The 16,262-nt window shown below is 36.0% G+C and overlaps 1 protein-coding gene across 1 annotated transcript in view; it reads right to left on the reverse strand.

Annotated features, from left to right (window-relative positions):
• The window catches only part of PPIL4 (peptidylprolyl isomerase like 4), a 69,129-nt gene that overhangs the window by 35,179 nt on the left and 17,688 nt on the right, over positions 1-16,262 (reverse strand). The window contains exons 2-8 of the mRNA XM_077149220.1: positions 15,216-15,283; positions 15,065-15,129; positions 14,687-14,804; positions 13,918-14,060; positions 12,820-12,916; positions 11,975-12,091; positions 288-412 (exon numbers count right to left, since the gene is read on the reverse strand). Of these exons, the coding sequence (XP_077005335.1) occupies positions 288-412; positions 11,975-12,091; positions 12,820-12,916; positions 13,918-14,060; positions 14,687-14,804; positions 15,065-15,129; positions 15,216-15,283 (733 nt within the window). The remainder of the gene's footprint in view (positions 1-287; positions 413-11,974; positions 12,092-12,819; positions 12,917-13,917; positions 14,061-14,686; positions 14,805-15,064; positions 15,130-15,215; positions 15,284-16,262) is intronic.

Genomic DNA, 16,262 nt, shown 5'->3' on the forward strand with positions numbered 1-16,262 from the left:
AAAATTTTAATTATTAAAGAAGATTGCAGTGAATATTACAGAACTAGACTTAAACTTCCCATTCATTTCCTGTTTTAGAGTGATAATCTCTGTGTTGGAAAAGAATCATTCAATTATGTGTGTGTATGTGGTATATATATGTGTGTATAAACAAATTTTTTTTCCCTATCCAAAGACTCACCTGTAAAAATTCTCCTAGAGTTCAAAGGCTATTTCAAATTACGTTGTTAGAAAAGCAATAATTAATATCTAGCTTTTCTAAACCTGTCTGTAATTCTAGAACTTACCTTCTTATTGGCCCAAATCTTGAAAATATTATCTCCAGATCCTCATCTGTGGTCACTGGATTCAACTTACACACAAATAGAACATTTTCTGGAGGCTTAATATCTGCATCAGGTAGATCTCCCACCTAAATTACAAATAAAGAATAACAAACCAATTCCTTTCGTTAGTTTCCATTCTAGACACTCTAATCCCATAATGCTAATCTCCCTAAAACATCTAAATTTACACTATAAGCTGAAAGATAAGAAAGAGAAATATGAGTAAGATTTCAAAATTCAAAGCAAACTTACTCCTGATAGTAACAATAATCACAGCTACTTGACACCTACTTTGTGAACACCACGCTTACCATTTTATATAAATTACTGTTAATTCTTAAACAATCCTGCAATTCCATTTTAAAGATGACTAAAGTGAAATTCAAAAAGGTTAAATAAATAACTTGCCCCAGGCCACACAGTAATAAGCTGCAACACTGGGATTTGAACAAAGGTCTATCTGGCTTCAAAGCCCCAATTTTATCCCGTGTTACTTTTTTCCTTTCTTTTTTTTCCTTTTAAGTATTTGACTGATTTTAAAAAAAAGGAAAGAATTTGAGTAAAGCACATCTAAGTTATGAAGCATAAAAAGAAAACCACCTAAGAGTTCAACCACCTAGCTTTAGAACCAAAATATTTCCTGATTCAATTATTCTTCTGCTTCTCTCACCAGAGATAATATCCAGGTTTTTAATTTTCCTTTCCAGCATCCCCTTGCACCTCTTTAGTTTTAACACATAGGTACATATATAAGCAATACATTGTTTAGTTTTACTTATTCCTGAACTTTTGAAAAAAATATCATACTGAATGTAGTTTTCTGCAGCCTGCAAAACCCAACACTTTCCACATTGTTGTTCAAGATGGAATTGCAACTATTGCAGAATACTGTTCTCTCTCGGTCAGTATCATCTTCCACTTCAGCCAAACTGAAGCTAATTTCACCCCGAACTATAGCACTAAAAAGAGCTCACCTAGATGCTGCAGAGTCAGTGAGAGGACAATGAAAGAGAACAATGCTGATGGTACTGGTCTCACTATGGGAAAACTGTATTTCTCATGGGCTCTTACCAATATTCCTTTACACAGACGCTACTTTATACATATATTCAAAAACTCCACAGAAGATTTCTGCTAAGATTACTACTATGTAAAGTGTTTCCTCTTGAATAAACATGTAAAAAAAAACCCCTGAAAATCAGAAAATATAAGCAACAATAATAGAGCCAGCAAGATCTGTCCAATGTTTCTACAGTCTATTAAAAGATAATAATAACCTATGTCCAATACAAAGTATCACAACACATAAAGGGAAGAGCAAATCAGTAAAAATCCCCAAAAGACACTCATAATGAATGGTAGAAATACCACATCTAAAGAAAGGAAGTATAAATGAAAAAAAAAATTAATAAATTAAAATAATTTGAAATGCCCTTTAGTCAAAGCTAACTTTAAAAAATTATAAAGAAATTTTAAACATTCCTAATAGCTATGAAGTTCAAAATTAATACTATAAAACACTAGTTGAATTATTATTATAATACATGTAAATTAATAAGAGAAACTGATCTTATTAGAAAAGAAAGCAAAAGATGAAAGCTGTTAATAGTGAGAATCAAAAGGACAGGATCGCTCTTTCTCCGCGGGCGGCGCTCCCGCCGCCAGCCAGCCCTCCGCTCCCTCTTTCTCCGCGGGCGGCGCTCCCGCCGTCAGCCAGCCAGCCCTCCTCTTCCCCCATCTCCGCCGGCGGCGCTCTCGACGCGATCTTGCCCTTCTCTTTCCCCTCCTGCTCCAGGGCTCCATCCGCCACCTTATCCTTCCCTTTCTCCTCCTGCTCCGGCGGCTCTCCAACCACCACCGTGCCCTCTGCCGCCTTCACCAGCTCCTCCGCCACCGTCCTCGACAGCCTTGCCACCCTCACCTTTCCTCCTCCAGAACAGTTACTGGGGGAGTGGAGACGATACAGAGCAGCTCCAGGAGCCACAACGGAGATCAAAGGGACGGCGTACCCCATCCTGGAACGGCTTACTGTCTGGGAGAACCAGCTGTGGTGAGATCGCCCAGGGGCGCGGGGTTTCCCGGCCGGAGTCCCTTCCTTTCTCCTTCCTAGGCCAGCTGGCAGAATTGGGCAGGCGGTCCCCTCGGGCCGCGGTGGCTGGCGCCCCCACCACGTGAGGCCTCCCGGACCAACTGAGAGAGTTGGCTCGGAAATCCCCAGACCGCGGAGAACAGTGACCGGGGGGGTCCCTTCCAAACACGTGACTCCCTGGTCCGGCTGGGAATGGTGCACTCTCCCGGGCCGTGGTGGCTGGTGCCCTCCCTCCACGCTTGGCGCCCCGGGCCGAATAGGAAATTCGGTCGGGCGCTCTCCCGGGCTGCGGCGGCCAGCGACCCTCCCAGCGTTCGGAACCCCGGGCCAGCTGGCACTTTTCCAAGCCGCTTCGGCTGGCGAACCTTCCACACAGTGAGAGTTTTCCAAGGTTAAAGGACCCACAGCACCTTTTGCTGGTGGAACCCTCAGACAAACGTGTGCCACGAGCGCTACCGACTGGGCAGGATAGGAAAGACAGAACCCAGAGATTTCACAGAAGGATCTTTCAGCCTGTTGGGTCCAACACTCAGGGAAATCTGACTAAATGCCCAGATGCCAGCAGAGGATAGCGGATCACACTCACAAAATTGAAAATACGGCCCAGTCAAAGGAACAGACCAATAGTTCAAATGAGATACAGGAGCTGAAACAACTAATGCTGAATATATGAACTGAAATGGAAAATCTCTTCAAAAACGAAATCGATAAATTGAGGGAGGACATGAAGAAGACATGGGCTGAACAAAAAGAAGAAATAGAAAAACTGAAAAAACAAATCACAGAGCTTATGGAAGTGAAGGATAAAGTACAAAAGATGGAAGAAACAATGGATACCTACAATGATAGATTTAAAGAGACAGAAGACAGAATCAATGATTTGGAGGATGGAACATCTGAATTTCAAAAAGAAACAGAAACTATCGGGAAAAGAATGGAAAAATTTGAACAGGGTATCAGGGAACTCAAGGACAATATGAACCGCACAAATATACGTGTTGTGGGTGTCCCAGAAGGAGAAGAGAAGGGAAAAGGAGGAGAAAAACTAATGGAAGAAATTATCACTGAAAATTTCCCAACTCTTATGAAAGACCTAAAATTACAGATCCAAGAAGTGCAGCGCACCCCAAAGAGATTAGACCCAAATAGGCATTCTCCAAGACACTTACTAGTTAGAATGTCAGAGGTCAAAGAGAAAGAGAGGATCTTGAAAGCAGCAAGAGAAAAACAATCCATCACATACAAGGGAAACCCAATAAGACTATGTGTAGATTTCTCAGCAGAAACCATGGAAGCTAGAAGACAGTGGGATGATATGTTTAAATCACTAAAAGAGAAAAACTGCCAACCAAGACTCCTATACCCAGCAAAGTTGTCCTTCAAAAATGAGGGAGAAATTAAAACATTCTCAGACAAAAAGTCACTGAGAGAATTTGTGACCAGGAGACCAGCTCTGCAAGAAATACTAAAGGGAGCACTAGAGTCAGATATGAAAAGACAGAAGAGAGAGGTATGGAGAAGAGTGTAGAAAGAAGGAAAGTCAGATATGATATATATAATACAAAAGGCAAAATGGTAGAGGAAAATATTATCCAAACAGTAATAACTCTAAATGTTAATGGACTGAATTCCCCAATCAAAAGACATAGACTGGCAGAATGGATTAAAAAACAGGATCCTTCTATATGCTGTCTACAGGAAACACATCTTAGCCCAAAGATAAACATAGGTTGAAAGTGAAAGGTTGGGAAAATATATTTCATGCAAATAACAACCAGAAAAGAGCAGGAGTGGCTATACTAATATCCAAGAAATTAGACTTCAAATGTAAAACAGTTAAAAGAGGCAAAGAAGGACACTGCATACTAATAAAAGGAACAACTAAACAAGAAGACATAACAATCATAAATATTTATGCACCGAACCAGAATGCCCCAAAATACGTGAGGAATACACTGCAAACACTGAAAAGGGAAATAGACACATATACCATAATAGTTGGAGACTTCAATTCGCCACTCTCATCAATGGACAGAACATCTAGACAGAGGATCAATAAAGAAATAGAGAATCTGAATATTACTATAAATGAGCTAGACTTAACAGACATTTATAGGACATTACATCCCACAACAGCAGGATACACCTTTTCCTCAAGTGCTCATGGATCATTCTCAAAGATAGACCAAATGCTGGGTCACAAAGCAAGTCTTAACAAATTTAAAAAGATTGAAATCATACACAACACTTTCTCGGATCATGAAGGAATGAAGTTGGAAATCAATAATAGGCGGAGGGCCAGAAAATTCACAAATACGTGGAGGCTCAACAACACACTCTTAAACGAGTGGGTCAAAGAAGAAATTGCAAGAGAAATTAGTAAATACCTCGAGGCGAATGAAAATGAAAACACAACATATCAAAACCTATGGGACACAGCAAAGGAAGTGCTAAGAGGGAAATTTATTGCCCTAAATGCCTATATCAGAAAAGAAGAAAAGGCAAAAATGCAGGAATTAACTGTCCACTTGGAAGAACTGGAGAAAGAACAGCAAACTAATCCCAAAGCAAGCAAAAGGAAAGAAATAACAAAGATTAGAGCAGATATAAATGAAATTGAAAACATGAAAACAATAGAGAAAATCAATAAGACCAGAAGTTGGTTCTATGAGAAAATCAACAAGATTGATGGGCCCTTAGCAAGATTGACAAAAAGAAGAAGAGAGAGGATGCAAATAAATAACATCAGAAATGGAAGAGGAGACATAATTACTGACCTCACAGAAATAAAGGAGGTGATAACAGGATACTATGAACAACTTTACGCTAATAAATACAACAACTTAGATGAAATGGACGGGTTCCTGGAAAGACATGAACAACCAACTCTGACTCAAGAAGAAATAGATGACCTCAACAAACCAATCACAAGTAAAGAGATTGAATTAGTCATTAAAAAGCTCTCTAAAAAGAAAAGTCCAGGACCAGACGGCTTTACATGTGAATTCTATCAAACATTCCAGAAAGAATTAGTACCAACTCTCCTCAAACTCTTCAAAATAACCGAAGTGGAGGGAAAACTACCTAATTCATTCTATGAAGCAAACATCACCCTCATACCAAAACCAGGCAAAGATATTACAAAAAAAGAAAACTACAGACCAATCTCTCTAATGAATACAGATGCAAAAATCCTCAATAAAATTCTAGCAAATCGTATCCAACAACACATTAAAAGAATTATACATCATGACCAAGTAGGATTCATCCCAGGTATGCAAGGATGGTTCAACATAAGAAAATCAATTAATGTAATACACCACATCAACAAATCAAAGCAGAAAAATCACATGATCATCTCAATTGATGCAGAGAAGGCATTTGACAAGATTCAACATCCTTTCCTGTTGAAAACACTTCAAAAGATAGGAATACAAGGGAACTTCCTTAAAATGATAGAGGGAATATATGTAAAACCCATAGCTAATATCATCTTCAATGGGGAAAAATTGAAAACCTTCCCTCTAAGATCAGGAACAAGACAAGGATGCCCACTATCACCACTATTATTCAACATTGTGTTGGAGGTTCTAGCCAAAGCAATTAGACAAGAAAAAGAAATAGAAGGCATCAAAATTGGAAAGGAAGAAGTAAAACTATCACTGTTTGCAGACGATATGATACTATACGTCGAAAACCCGGAAAAATCCGCAACAAAACTACTAGAGCCAATAAATGAGTACAGCAAAGTAGCGGGTTACAAGGTCAACATTCAAAAATCTGTAGCATTTCTATACACTAGTAATGAACAAGCTGAGGGGGAAATCAAGAAATGAATCCCACTTACAATCGCAACTAAAAGAATAAAATACCTAGGAATAAATTTAACTAAAGAGACAAAAATCCTATATAAAGAAAACTACAAAAAACTGCTAAAAGAAATCACAGAAGACCTAAATAGATGGAAGGGCATACCGCGTTCATGGATTGGAAGACTAAATATAATTAAGATGTCAATCCTACCTAAACTGATCTACCGATTCAATGCAACACCAATCAAAATCCCAACAACTTATTTTTCAGAATTAGAAAAACCAATAAGCAAATTTAACTGGAAGGACAGGTTGCCCTGAATTGCTAAGAACATCTTGAGGAAAAAAAAACGAAGCTGGAGGTCTCGCGCTGCCCGACTTTAAGGCATATTATGAAGCCACAGTGGTCAAAACAGCATGGTATTGGCATAAAGATAGATATATCGACCAATGGAATCGAATAGAGTGCTCAGAAATAGACCCTCTCATCTATGGACATTTGATCTTTGATAAGGCAGTCAAGCCCACTCACCTGGGACAGAACAGTCTCTTCAATAAATGGTGCCTAGAGAACTGGATATCCATATGCAAAAGAATGAAAGAAGACCCATATCTCACACCTTATACAAAAGTTAACTCAAAATGGATCAAAGATCTAAACATTAGGTCTAAGACCATAAAACAGTTAGAGGAAATTGTAGGGAGATATCTTATGAATCTTACAACTTGAGGCGGTTTTATGGACCTTAAACCTAAAGCAAGAGCACTGAAGAAGGAAATAAATAAATGGGAACTCCTCAAAATTAAACACTTCTGTGCATCAAAGAACTTCATCAAGAAAGCAGAAAGACAGCCTACACAATGGGAGATAATATTTGGAAATGACATATCAGATAAAGGTCTAGTATCCAGAATTTATAAAGAGATTGTTCAACTCAACAACAAAAAGACAGCCAACCCAATTACAAAATGGGAAAAAGACTTGAACAGACACCTACCAGAAGAGGAAATACGGATGGCCAAGAGGCACATGAAGAGATGCTCAATGTCCCTGGCCACTAGAGAAATGCAAATCAAAACCACAATGAGATATCACCTCACACCCACCAGAATGGCCATTATCAACAAAACAGAAAATGACAAGTGCTGGAGAGGATGTGGAGAAAGAGGCACACTTATCCACTGTTGGTGAGAATGTCAAATGGTGCAACCACTGTGGAAGGCAGTTTGGCAGTTCCTCAAAAAGCTGAATATAGAATTGCCATATGACCCAGCAATACCATTGCTAGGTATCTACTCAAAGGACGTAAGGGCAAAGACACAAACGGACATTTGCACACCAATGTTTATAGCAGCGTTATTTACAATTGCAAAGAGATGGAAACAGCCAAAATGTCCATCAACAAAGAATGGCTAAAGAAACTGTGGTATATACATATGATGGAATATTATGCAGCTTTAAGACAAGATAAACTTATGAAGCATGTAATAACATGGATGTACCTAAGGAACATTATGCTGAGTGAGTCCAGCCAAAAACTAAAGGACAAATACTGTATGGTCCCACTGATGTGAATGGACATTCGAGAATAAACTTGGAATATGTCACTGGTAACAGAGTCCAGCAGGAGTTAGAATCAGGGTAAGATAATGGGTAAGTGGAGCTGAAGGGATACAGACTGTGCAACAGGATTAGATACAAAAACTCAAAAATGGACAGCACAATAATACCTAAGTGTAAAGTAATCATGTTAAAACACTGAATGAAGCTGCATCTGTGCTACAGGGTTTTTTTTTTTTTTTTTTTTTACTATTATTATTACTTTTATTTCTTTTCTCTATATTAACATTCTATATCTTTTTCTGTTGTGTTGCTAGTTCCTCTAAACCAATGCAAATGTACTAAGAAACGATGATCATGCATCTATGTGATGATGTTAAGAATTACTGATTGCATATGTAGAATGGTATGATTTCTAAATGTTGTGTTAATTTCTTTTTTTTCCGTTAATTAATAATAAGAAAAAAAAAAGACAAAAGGACAGGATCCAGCTTGAAGGAGCGCCTATTGGCTAAATCTGGGATCATTTAAGCATCAAAACAAGGGTACTAATACATTATAACTCACTGAATAAAATAGGAATCCAACAGTCCATACTGATAATGGACAGATAAACAGGTAAGAAAGGAACACTATTACTTATAGTAAAATGCCACCTGATAAAAGTGATGGAACAGAGGCGTTGGAAAAATCACCACTTCGCAAACATCAGGCAAAGAATCATGAATGGATGAGAAATACAGGTGGAAAGTATGACAATGAACAAGATATTTGGAAGGTATCAAAGTGTCTTGCCATGGATTTCTTATTAGTTATTAGTAGGAAAAGAGAAGCTATGCACTGGAGATAGCAAGCACTGATGACTTTGACCAAGTGACCGAAATTAACATCTTGTGATGAGGGACAGATGGACACTGTACTCTTCTAGATGGGACACCTGAGAAGGACACAATGTCACTTCTTGTAGTGTTCTGGCTAGGGGTACTTAATCTGAAATCTAATCACTAGGCTTCAGAAGGATAAATCGAAATTGAGAAATAATCTATACAATAACTGACCTGTACTGTTTAAAAATGTCAGTGTCAAGAAAGATAAATGCAGGATAAGAAACTCTCTCAGATTAAAGGACTCTAAAGAGACAAGACAAGTAAATGCACTCTATGATTGATCATGGACTTGAATCTACATAGAAGGAGACACATCTATAAAGGATACTACTGAAATAACTGTTAGAATTGGAATATGTACTGCAGTTATTTTCAATTTTTAATTTCCTGATTTTTAGAAATGAACTATGAATGTATCAGGTAATATTGCTGCTCTTAGGAAATACACACTGACATAAGAGGTAGAGAGGAACGATATATGTAACTTACTTTCAAAAACAGTCCAGAAAAAATAATGCATATGCTTACATTTATAGTCAGAGAGAGAAAAATGATAAAGGAGACATTAGAAAATGTTAAAAATTTGTGCATGTGAGTAAAGGGTAAATAAAAGTTCTCTGTACTGCTTTTTTTTTTTTAATGGCATGGGCAGGGCTCTAGGAATCAAACCCAGGTTTCCAGCATGGCAGGTGAGAATTCTGCCACTGAACCACCATCGCACTGCCCCTCTGTATTGCTTTTACAATTTTGTTTTACAAGTTTGATATTGTTAGAAAAGCTTAAAAAACATGTTAATCCATTTTCTTCTGGCATAAAGTGTGGCTGTTGCAAAGTCTGCTGATAAATTTAATGTTTTTATCCTAATAAGTCACTTACTCTTTTTGCTTAGATATTCAAAGAAGTTTTCTTTTAAGTCCAGTAATTTTACTATAATTTCTCTTGACATTGCTTGGGTGTTTTCAGTTTGGGTAGTTTCAAAACTTTTTTTACTTCAAGAAAATTTTCTTGAATTAGAATTTTAGTATTTGTTTATTCAGACTGGTGATGCTAACATGAATTTTAAAATATAATATAGATCTGAATATTCTGCCACATAAAATAATAATAATTTAATTATTTAAAAACGGAAAAGAAGGGATAGCAAGGATGTGGAGAAATTTGAACTCTTGTGCATTGCTTGTAGGAATGTAAAATGGTGCAGCAACTGTGGAAAACATTTTGGCAGTTCCTCAAAACATTAAACACAATTACTAGGTGAACCAGCAACGCCATTCTTTAGTATATACCTCAAAGGGATTCAAAAACAAATATATGTACCCAAATGTTCACAGCAGCATTATTAACAATAGTCAAGGGGGAAAAGAACCAAATGTCCACCAATAGACGAATGGGTAAACAAAATGTAGTATATCTATACAATGGAATATTATTCAGCCATAAAAAGGAATGAAGTTCTGGGCAGTGCGACAATGGCTCAGTGGCAGAATTCTCGTCTGCCATGCCAGAGATCTGGGTTCAATTCCCGGTGCCTGCCCATGCCAAAAACAAAAGGAATGAAGTTCTGACATATGCCACAACACAATGAACTCTGAAGACATATCATGTTGAGTGAAATAAGACACAAATGGACAAATAATGTATAATTCCACTTAAATGAAGTATCTAGAATAAGCAAATTCATTGAGATAGAAAGTAGATTAGAGTTTATTACGGGCTGGGGTGATGGGGAATGGGGAATTATTGCTTAAAGGGTAAAGAGTTTTTGTTTTGGGTAATGAAAAAGTTTTAGTAATGGAAGGTGGTGATGGGAGCACAAAATTGTAAAAGTATTTAAAGTCACTGAATTATAACACTTAAAAATTGTTAAAACAGCAAATTTTATGACAGGTGTATGTTCAAATATATGTATTTGTTACCAAAATTAAAAAAAAAGCTTAATTGTCCATTTATTCAAACATTTATCACATCTACTATGTGAAAGGTATACCTATTCCACAAAAATAAGAAACGGAAAAATGCCTAAGTCAACCAATCATCTACTGAATACTTGTTCTCCAAATAACTTCTTGCTGTTAATAACAGAAAAAAGTATATTTTAGAATGTTCAATTTCCATCCATGTTTACTTTATCCTGTGATTACTATATTCTATTATCTAAATTCAATACCTAAGTGGTACAATGAAGAACCATTCTGTAATAAACACACAGTATACTTCAATAAGCACTTTTAAAAAAATGAGATGAGGGCAGTATGACAGTGACTCAGTGGCAGAATTCTTGCCTGCCATGCCAGAGACCCGGGTTTCAATTCCCGGTGCTTGCCCATGCGATAAAAAAAGAGATAACTTTGAACAACTGAAATTCAATTAATATTTGCAAGTTGGATATCCACTTTCCATTTCTGAAAAAGGCTCTTGACACTGTACTGACAGTAGAAACAAATTTATTTTCATATGTATTATTACAGCATATAAAATTTAATCCAGAAAAAAACTGTTAGCTAAGCTTTAATAATTTTTAATCTATTAAAGAAAAATTTAGCCAGAAATTAGACAAACCAACTGTGCTGGTTTGGAAGGATGTATGTCCCCTAGAAAAGCCATGTTTTAATTTAAATCCCATTTCATAAAGGCAGAATAATCCCTATTCACTACTGTAGGTTTGAAACTATAATCAGATCATCTCCCTGTAGATGTGATTTAATCAAGAGTGGTTGTTAAACTGGATTAGGTGATGACATGTCTCCACCGATTTGGGTGGGTCTTGAGAAGTTTCTGGAGTCCTATAAAAGAGTAAACATTTTGAAGACTGAAAGTGATTCAAAGAGAGCAGAGCAGAATGACACAGCCATGAGAAGCAGAGTCCACCAGCCAGTGACCTTTGGAGATGAAGAAGGAAAACGCCTCCTGGGGAGCTTCATGAAACAGGAAGCCAAGAGAGAAAGCTAGCAGATGATGCTGTGTTCACCATGTGCCCTTCCAGCTGAGAGAAAAACCATGACTGTGTTCACCATGTGCCTTCTCACTTGAGAGAGAAACTCTGAACTTCATTGGCCTTCTTGAACCAAGGTATCTTTCCCTGGATGCCTTTGATTGGACATTTCTATAGACTTGTTTTAATTGGGACATTTTCTCGGCCTTAGAACTGTAAACTAACAACTTATCAATTTCTCCTTCTTAAAAGCCATTCCGTTTCTGGTATATTGCATTCCAGCAGCTAGCAAACTAGCACACCAACAATGAATATGTATCTTATATACTGCAAAACAACTATTTGAGCAAAGATAAAATAATCTTACCATTTCTAACAGAATAGCTTGAGTTTTGGCCTCTTTCTCTGCCTTTATTTCTTCTACTTCTTCAGCTGATCTTCCTTTGAAATCATCAATTTCTTCATCTGCTCCTATTCGACCACTCTACAAAGCAGAAATAACTCATCTATATATTTAATTAATAAAAAAAATCTACAAAAGACATCATGCTTTATTCTTAATTCCATCAAAAGTATTAGAATAGCATCAGAAACAAAACTTACAAACCTATGAAAACTGATTTAAATTAATTCTATAATATCAGCCACACTGAGATTCTGAATGACTGTGAAATCAAAATAAAATGTATGTAGAAATCATCTGGTGTCCAACTAAGTGCTGAATGCCAGAAGATATATGATCTTAGAAATTAAGCACCAATTCCCAAATCATAAAGGTTTATCTGGCTTTGAGGCAGTCTCATAAGCAGCAATTTATACCTTAAAATACCTGAGGAAAAACTCTATTTTGGTCTACCGGAATTTCTAAGTTCTAGCCTTGGCTCCCAATTATGTCCCTCATAAAAGGACAGTATAATTCAATCTTGAAGCTACACTCCTAACTATATTAGGAGATAAGAAAATATTTTCCCAGGTATTTATATGTACTTACAGAGCTAAAGCTGTTCTGGTGGAATGGAAATCGAAGAAAGGAATTTAGGGAAGTGAAAAAAAAAAAAAGCTTTAAAAAGCCTATTATCTCTGTAGAAGAGACAAAAGAATTTGAAAGCAGGATAATCACTTCCAAAGAACTAAGTTTTAACAGGCTAAAGAGCTAAGCCCATGCATAGCATTAATACACATATACTTCAATTACAAATGGGCTATACTTACATCCAATTGTTCTCTTGTAGGTTCTGGTGATCCATCAGGAATTAATAAATCAGGAGGGTCATCAAATGGATCGTCTAAAATGACTGTATGATTTATCCTTACAAAATAAACCCAAGTCAAATGTTACATTTAAGTTATTTCTGAATCTGTACTATATTTTTAGAAAGATTTTAACAAATGCCTTAAGCATTCCAATGCCAAAAAGCCCATGAGCTCTTAAATTTTACTGCACAAAGATATTAACAATCTAAAGTATAATTTCACAATTAGTGCTACAATTGTTCATTGCTTCATATATTTATTACTCTGCATTACTCTAAGAGGTAAATAATGAACACCTAAATCTTAATACTTTTACTCCATTTTTCAATAATACATATATTTTAAAAAACCAATTGAATGTGACTCTATGACTGTGAAAACCTTGTGTCTGATGCTCTCTTTATATAGGATATGGATAGATGAGTAAAAAATATGGATAAAAATAAACAAATAATAGGAAGAACAAATGTTAAAATATACTGGGTAAATGGAAATACTAGTGGCCAATGAGAGGGAGGGTAAGGGATATGGTATGCATGAGTTTTTTCTTTTGTCTTTTCATTTCTTTTTCTGGCATGATGCAAATGTTCTAAAAAATGATCACAGTGATGAATATACAAATATGTGATGATACTGTGAGCCACTAATTGTACACCATGTATGGAATGTTTGTATGTTAAGAATGTTTGTGTTTGTATGTTGTTTTATCAATAAAAATATTTTTAAAAAAGTAATTGAAGCATTAATAATTTCTCCAACCATAAGCAACTATAAATAGTAACATAAAAACTACAGGGTGCATGGGTGGTTCAGTGGTAGAATGTTCCATGCAGGAGACCCAGGTTCGATTCCCAGAATTTTAATTTTAATTTTTTAAAATTTAATTTTTTAAAAATTCAAAGGGTTCTTTTCTTAATAGAAGGAATCTTACAGTTCCTATTAATTCACATTTTGGAATTACCTAGAAACCAGTCTTACGCATGCCATCACCACTACATGTCAAGCATCACAGTATTAAACTGTCTAGTACATTCACATAATAAATTGTAATCACACCTGATATCTTGATAAGGTACAAAGTCTTTGTCAACAAAGGTCTCGTTAATTTTCTTTATTATGTCCATGCCTTCTGTCACCTCCCCAAACACTGTATGAACACCATCAAGGTAATCCAGATTTTCTCCTGTAGTAATAAGAAACTATACAGAAAGACACACAATAAATATTTTAAAACACCATGATTCAAATTAGAACCAGTTACAGACTGATGAGAAATACATGAAAGATAACACTAACTGCTCTGAATCTTACTAATCTGTTATTAGTACCAAGTTAAAAGTATAAAGTTCTATATAAAATATCAATATACATAGATTCCACTGACTGCTCAAAATACTTGCACAAACCAAGGCTCCATTTCTTCATTCGCATACTGCCAAAAAGAAAAGCCCACACTAATGGAATTGTCAAGATTAAACAAGACAATGAATAAAAGGTATTTAACATGGCCTGTTTTAAAATACGCAATAAATATCGAAAGGAACAGACCACAGAGTGAGCCGCTGACAATCTCTGGGTGGTGCAATGGTGGGTAAGTAATGTTATCTTCTTCTTTAAACTTTGTATCTTCTAAATTCTTCACAATGGATATACATAATATTTTAAAGAACAAAGAAAGTTTTGATAAAATAAGATAGAACAATTCTTTCTTCTAATAAATATTTTTGATTCAGATAATCTCTTTAATGAATTCTGTAAAGATAATTTTGTGGGCCCTTTCCGGTTTTTTATTTTAAAGCATAATTCATCTTAACCATTTTTTCACCTGAGATCCGTGCTGATCACTGCCATTGTTCACCATGGACACAGTACCTTTCTTCTTGTGCTTAATTCTTGGCACTTTTTCTGCCTCAAAAAAGCTTGCTTGATCACCATACAATTGGCTGAAAATACACACAAATATAAAGTATAAGTACTCTCATAATGAAATTCAGAAGTACTAAATTATACGCTCAGTAAATATCTCTTTATAGAAATACAACTGTGGTTCAAAATACTTCTCTTTTTGCCACAGACATTAGAGAGCTCAGAAAAAGAACCTATATTTGAACATCTTTTAAATTTCAGATCGAAACATGCCAGTTAACACTGTAAGAGCAATTTTATTTTTATTCATTTACTTATTTATAAAGAAAAAACTCACCTAAAAACAGACTCTCCTCCACGACCAGTCCCTGTAGGATCACCAGTCTGTATGATAAAATCCCTCTATAATACACAGGATACCTTGTTAAGTCAGAATATACTACATGGTTTCAAAGACAAAGGACATGCCTAACATCCAACAAACTCACCTGCACATTGTGAATAAGGCAATAATTGTAATACTTTATTTTGCACAACTTCAGGAAATTCAAGCAGGCTGAAAGAAATACATACTAAATTTACCACATTAGTCCACAGAACATTTGAAGCAAGTAAAAGCACAGTTAGACTAACTTAAGTTCCTAAATACCATTTAAAAAAAAGAAAAAGATGTTCAAATAGCCAAAGCCACTAAGAAAAAAGCAGTAAGCACAGAGAAAGGCAACATATTTCATATTATTTTTTCATTCTTTTTCTTAGGATTTCTTGGGCATCCAACAAATGTAAGAAATTGACGCTAAAATCCATACACATATCATGTACCAGCTTTTTCTTATAAATTCATTTACTTACACAATGAAAATTAGTAAGTATCTACTAGGTGCTTGGTACTGCTGCAAAATTATCACTAAACCATAATTTCTACCCCTAAACAAGCTCATAGTCTAGATGTGGAGAGACATGCTTACTAGTTCTCAAGGTACTACACTGGAAACTAGACGGTAAGAATTTGGGGCAGTTTCTGATCTTAAGGAACATACACCAAACTAGAGTACTGGCATGCAATTACAAATAGTTACAACACTGGGCAATCTCTGATAATGTACTTGTACCATTTAAACAGAAAAACGTCATTTAAAAAAAGGCCCCAAGAGTTCAAAAGAGATAGTTTTTAGCAAGAACAATAAGGAAACTTTATGGAAATGTAGGTTGAGCATTAAAGAAATTACACTGTCAGAGAATGAAGAATCAGGATTGCAAGCTGGGAAGAAGTCCAAAAAAAATCTGGAGGTGGGAATATGGCTGTTTTTACTGTATGAGTGCATACTTTTGGGTGGTGCTGAAAAGAATTGTGAGGTTACATGGGGTCAAGCTGCTGGAGGGCCTTGAACATCTAGCTCACGGTTAATTTCTTGAATAGTACAATTCGGAGTTTGCCATTAAAAAGATATTTTTCCTACTGCATTATCAGGAATGGCTTTTTAAAAAAAAATTTTTTTTTAATTGCAAAAACTTAAATATAAACATTCTTGACA

Source organism: Tamandua tetradactyla, chromosome 2 (genome assembly GCF_023851605.1).
Source record: "Tamandua tetradactyla isolate mTamTet1 chromosome 2, mTamTet1.pri, whole genome shotgun sequence".
Taxonomy (NCBI): domain Eukaryota; kingdom Metazoa; phylum Chordata; class Mammalia; order Pilosa; family Myrmecophagidae; genus Tamandua; species Tamandua tetradactyla.